Here is a 6,278-nt window from a genome sequence, read left to right as displayed (position 1 = left end):
CTTTGTAAGTAGAAGACACATCACAAATGATATCAGGTTGCTATTGGACATCTTAGATCATTCCGATTTCATTGAAAAGGAAAGTTTCATACTGTTTCTTGATTTTCAGAAAGCCTTTGACACATCGTAGAGCATCAATTCATTTTTTCAAACGTTAAACAAATTTGGTTTTGGTGACTATTTTTCTAATGCTATAAAAACTTTATATAAGTTTGGCAACAGTTGGATCAAAGTCACAAATGATACGTCACCGAGATTCTCCATTCAGCCTCACCCCATCTCTTCTTACTAGTCGCTCAACTTTTATCTCGCCATATTAAATCCAGTAAAATCAAAGGCATCTCCTCGTTTGGAAGAGAACTAATCATTACTCAGTTGGCAGATGATACAACATTATTTTACAGGATGAAAAGCAAATCCCCTTAGCTATTGAAGTTGTGAAATGTTTTTCCACGGCCTCGGGTCTCTTTTTAAACGTAAGTAAATGTGAACTAATGGACATTAAAGAATGTTCCACAACTAGTATTTACGACATTCCAGTTAAAACCTGCCTCATGTACTTAGGAATAATGATCACAAAAGATGAAAAAGAAAGAACTACATATAATTTTTCACCTATTATTTAAAAAATTCAGAGAAAATTACAACATTGGCTTCTAAACGATCTATCATTAAGGGTTCCTATGATGGTGTTTGGAGTTTTCTGAGCTTTCTACAGTGTTACAGTGTTGAATCCTCATCAGACATGTGAACAACACTGTTTTTTATCACCTAAACGCATGTTTGAGTTTGAGTTTGAGTTCCAGCTCGCTCTCCATTCGGTTTCCATGGCGACGAAAAACGCGTGGTTTTAGAGAGTTTTTTCTACATGGAAATCCTTGTGACGTCCCGGGGGATAAGGTTGGGTGATTGGTTACCTTCTACTGGTTAACAAGGGCATGTACAAATACATCAGGCGGGTGGAAAACGTGGGATAAAGTTATTTCCAACGATGGCTGGTGAGTTTACCAAAGAGAGACATCCTGCTGCATTCGTTGCTGTGGGTTGCTGTTTTCCACTTCGTTTTCAGGCTCTGATTCAGGTTCCAACATGTAGGGCTGGATGCTATGTGTTGACATTGTAGTTTGTTTTCTTATTGAGTTCATATGAGCCTAATCCTTCTGTTTATGAGACGTTACAATGACGGTGAAAGCAGGTGCGGTGCGCGCTCCCGATGTAGTGCAGTGGCGGGAGGCGGGGCTTAATGCGGAAGAGTCTCAGTCCACTCGTTTTGCCCGCAGGCTGATCTGACAGCCTACGGAGAGGGTCGGTCTGAAGTAAATAAAGCCATTTGTGACAATAACTCCATCAATCCCAGCCCTTCTGGGCTCAGAAATAAAAATAAATTAGCCTGAAATGCACAGAATAGTTCCAGTTTAAGGAGTCGGGTACTAATTACAAAAGCAGAAGGCATTTCCAGATGAACTTATGCAGCCCTAGCCCTTCATCTAGACAGTAAACTGCTCAAAGAGATTGATAAAATCCTCCTTCATTTTATCTGGACAAATAGGACTCACCACTTAAAAAAATATATTTTAATGAATTCTTATGAAAATGGGGCTTAAATTTCTAGACTTTGGGACCTTGAACAATACCTTTAAGATAAATTGGGTAAAACAATTAATTATTAAATCCTTCATCAAGTTGGAACGCCATCCCTCTCTACTTTTATCTAAATTAGGTGGTCATTTTTTTCTGGTTTGTAACTTCAATATTGAAAAAATCCCTGTAAAATGATCTGCTTTTCCCAAACAAGCCATTTTTAGCATGGAGCCTCATCTATAAGCACAATTACAGTCCCCATAAATCTCCCGTTAGGAATAACAGCGATGTTTTCTCCAAACATAAAAGTGTCTTTCTGGTTTAACGATGGGATCGTATTTGATGAGAAAGGCCAGCTCCTCTCCTACAAAGATTTCCTGGCCTGTTTCACCATGCTAAGCTATGTGGTGGGATCCCCTCTGCTGCCCAAGCTGAAACTGTCAAAGTGGGACTTTTTACCCTTTATCATCCATGGTTTTCTACAACTCCTGAGAACTTGCAGGCTTTTAACTTTTTAATACTGCTGTGGGTTTCATGTTCATTGGTTTTAGGCTCAGGTGTGTGTTTAATTGTGTGATTGCTAAAACCTGGTGGTGATACAGGACACCTGACCCCAGTTAGAACACCCCCCCCCCCCCCCCCCCCCCCCCCCCCCCCCGAGTTCTCATTGGATAAAGACTCCTGAAAAGGACTGGATGGACAGAAGGAAGGGGGAACACAGCGAAGAGAGACTCAGAAGGAGACAGAGCTGCAGCGCTGGTATAAGAGACCGTCCTAAAGACTACAGGCCGACCCCGGACAAGCATGGGTCAAGGCAACGCCTGCGAACAGCTGAGTAAAACAACAACAAGGGCCAAACTTCTCTCCTTTTCCACTTAAAAGCTGTTATCTGAGGCACACTGCCCCCCCCCCCCCCCCAGACCTCATCCCTCGGCTCCACCTGGATCACCTGGCTGGAGGACTTTTTTTTTTTTTTACTGAGCCATTGTTTTTATTTTTATTTTTTTAGAAGGAGAAAGCGTTTTATTGGAAACTCTGCCTGGCCAGCGTTCTCATTTTTTACCAGTGGAACTCCTTCTTTACTGGTATTTTAAAGAGCTTTCAGACTGTGTGACATAAGCACTAATTCCCTTCCAGCCATCATGTCTCCACTGGCACAATGTTTCTCCTCCCTCCAATAGTTGGAAAGAAGGGTCTTATCTTCCCAACATTACCGCATCTTCCTTCTTGGAATAATCTACCGTGGAAAATTGTCTGGCTTTTACCAAACCAGTTTTAATTACAAATAAAATGAAAAGTTTCCTTTCACAGAATTCCCCTGCAGAATTTATAAACTGTAGATTGCAGACAGTTTTTGTGACTGCTACCCAGAAAGCACTTCATAAACTTGCTGACCAAAACCCTGATTTAATCTTTGTCAATGACATATCAAATTTTTCAACATGTCAATTTTAAAATACCAAAAAAATTTTTTACAAATGTTTCAATACATCAAGGATGTTGTGTACAAAAATCCATGTTGCCCTTAGAAATGAAGGAGTTTCAGTGTTTTTCCATCCAGATGGTTTGCCTTAAAAAATGTCATCTGCTGCGACCATTTTCTTCTAAATTAATATTTTTCTCACCAACTTCATAGTTTTTTTTTCCCATTTCAGTCATGTCAAGTGCTGAGAATGAAAGTCTTTATATTTCATTTGAGTTTCTGTCAGCAATGGTTTCATATTTTAGCTCTATAACGTCACAGTCATGAAATTAAATGTAGCTGACGTCAACTCTTTTCTGTAAACTGCATGATGCTGATAAAAATGTTTTAAAATACTTTTAACTTCAGCATCTTGGATCAAATATTAATGTTTTAGCTCAGAAGATGAAATATTTTAGTTTGTATTTAATATCTTTATTTTTCATATTGGTCGCACCACATGACCTGAACACCTTGGATCATTAAACATCTAATTAAACAGACAAATAATTACAGGCAAAGTTACAGGCGGTTCTGCTTCTGGAGCTTACAAAATTCAAATAATACTAAAAATTAAGTACTTAAAGTTTATCAATCATCTATTGAATATCATTAGCACAAAAGCTGCCAATTCAGGACATATATCTATGATGGAAAACTATCTGCAGTGGTCGTACCACATGACATTTTCAAGTTGAGCTAAATCTTAAAGTTTTCATAGCATCAGACATGGTTGGACAGTCGCACAACATATTTTAACACTTTAAAGTACAGAAAATTACAAATAACTCCTGATTTATTTATTTTGAAGTGACTACACATATAGGAGAGAAACTACATATAGATTGTAAAATTTTGTCTATTTAAATGTTTAATTAAAAAATTAATTGCTCCAAACATTCTTTGAACAAAAAAGCTCCTAAAACTGCTTGGAACGCTTGAGAGAATCTCCATTGTTTTATTTTTAAGAAAGGAATCTCTATGTTGTGTTAAACACCCCCTGGTCATTTTTTCCCCATTATTATATCATTATCTGTTATTTAGTTTTGTCTGGTTTTCTATCCTGACTCCGGATCACTCTGTAAACACCAGCTTGTCAGACAATGGATTGCGTAGTTTGTCTGTTTGGTTAAATAAAGGTTAGAAATAAAAGTTTAACAGAAACTTTTATACAAATTAAGGGATTTTTAATGTTGTTACAGACAAAAACGAAGCTTTTTTTTTTTAAATCCTGTAAAGTTCAGTGGAAGGTTGTCAGAAGACTCCTCCGGTCCGGCATGGCCCGGTTCGGTCCGGCATGGCTCGGACTCTCAGCTTCAGTCCCGGGTGCCTGTGTCCCGTGCGTCCCGGGCCTCCAGCGGGCCCAGCAGCACGGCCCGGGCCTCCAGCAGCGTGGTGTCCGTACCGGCCCCCAGGAAGCGGGCGGTGAGCTCCAGGTCCTGCAGCCGCAGACGGACTCTGCTCCCCCGCTGCAGCTTCTCTCCTCTCGCCGCGGGACGCCGAACCACGCAGTGGAACTTCCCGCCGAAGTCCACGTACAGGTCGTCCTGGACCACGTGGAAGACCCTCCCGACCACCGTCTTGTCTGCGGCCGGCCCCATGTGGACCAGCGGGGAGCGGCGGAGCAGCGAGGAGAAGCTCTCCTCCTGTCCGGAGGAGGCGCCTCTCAGGCGGCCAGAGGAGCTCTCAGACTCCCTCCGGAGCTCCGCCTGCTGCTCGAAGGCGGTCGCGAAGCCGGATCTGGGTTTGTCCGCGGGCGGCGACTCGCTGCTGGAGTCCGAGCTGAAGGAGATCCTGCTGGGAGAGAAGCGGACCTCCCTGCGGACCCTAACCCTGCGGACCGCTGCCACCACCTTGCACCACGCCGCCATGTCGTCCCGGAAGTAGTGCGGTGGAGAAGTAAAGCGACATCCGGTGGCGGGGGCCGGAACTGCAGCTGGTTTTTCCACCTCTGGATAAAACCCATTTCCACCTCTGGATAAAACCCCTTCCACCTCGAGCTCCACCCACATGGTGCTCCACCCTCCAAGATGGTGCAGGACAAGCTGGAATACAAGCTGGTTATCGAACTCTACGGTGACAGACCAGTTCAGAGAAGATTCAGTTCAATTCAACGTTATTTGTATAGCGCCACTTCACAACAATGTTGTCTCAGGACACTTTACATACACATCATTTCAAGCCAGTTCATACATATCCCAAATCATGACTTGGATCCAATCCCCCATCCTGAGCTGCACGAGGCGACAGTGGGAAGGAAAAAAACTCCCCTTTAACAGGAAGAAAACCTCCGGCAGAACCCGGCTCAGGGAGGGCAGCCATCTGCCTCGACTGGTTGGGGTGGAGAGGACAGGAAAGACAGATCAACATGTACAACTGCACTTATTCAGGAAGACACTTTTCTACATAACTGGTTGATAAATAATGTTAACACAGTGAATAATCTACTAAATGATAAATTTTACTCCTATGAGGTGTTTATGGAAAAATATAACATTGATGCTTCACAAAGAGAGTTTTACATGGTAGCAGAGTCTATTCCTGCTTGTATTGTTTCTTTGGTACAGAACATCCAGGTAGATGCTTCTCTGTCTGGAACATCCAGCTCTACAACCATTTCTGGCAACTCAGTTATAGACTAGAATACCTTTGGAGAGCGCAAACCTCCACTAAGGCCTTTAAAAAGTTCTTGGATCCAAACGCTGACCCGGATCACCACTAAAATGAAACCAGTCATTCCTTTTCATGTTTCCAACAAGTCCTGAAAATTTCATGAAAATCCATCCAGAACTTTTTAAGTCTTGAACACAAACAGACAAACGGATAAAGCGGTAAAAACATAACCTCCTTGGTGGAGGTAATTATGCTACCATGTAAAACTCTCTTAGTAAAACATCAATATAATGTTTTTCCATAAACATCTCAAAGGAGTAAAATTTATCATTTTGCATTTAGTATACTATTCCCTGTGTTAACATTATTCATAAACCAGTTATGTAGAAAAGTGTTTTGTTTGTGTGTAATATATACGCGTTGTTCCACAGAAAACAGTTATGTGGGGAAACTACGTTGACTCTGCAGCAAGGGTCGAAAGCAGAGACCCATCCAATATGGCGGAGACACATCCAATATGGTGGAGACACATCCAAAATGGTGGAGACACATCCAATATGGTGGAGACACATCCAATATGGTGGAGACCCATCCAGTATGGTGGAGACACACCCAAAATGGT

The 6,278-nt window shown here is 42.1% G+C and overlaps 1 protein-coding gene across 1 annotated transcript; it reads right to left on the bottom strand.

Annotated features, from left to right (window-relative positions):
- Positions 1-3,187: 3,187 nt before the first annotated feature.
- mrps28 (mitochondrial ribosomal protein S28) lies at positions 3,188-4,917 on the bottom strand. The gene has a single exon (XM_079264375.1). It carries the CDS (start codon positions 4,912-4,914, stop codon positions 4,360-4,362), a length of 555 nt encoding a protein of 184 aa, XP_079120501.1. The 5' UTR covers positions 4,915-4,917; the 3' UTR covers positions 3,188-4,359.
- Between the last annotated feature and the right edge of the window lie 1,361 nt (positions 4,918-6,278).

This window comes from Telmatherina bonti (assembly GCF_933228915.1).
Source record: "Telmatherina bonti genome assembly, chromosome: 3".
Lineage (NCBI taxonomy): Eukaryota > Metazoa > Chordata > Actinopteri > Atheriniformes > Telmatherinidae > Telmatherina > Telmatherina bonti.
Note: the sequence above shows the minus strand (reverse complement) of the source record. Positions and strands in the feature narration are given on the sequence as shown.

Bases quoted from the DNA above. Each gene is read 5' to 3' on its own strand.
- mrps28 (XM_079264375.1), bottom strand. From the start codon at position 4,914: ATGGCGGCGTGGTGCAAGGTGGTGGCAGCGGTCCGCAGGGTTAGGGTC.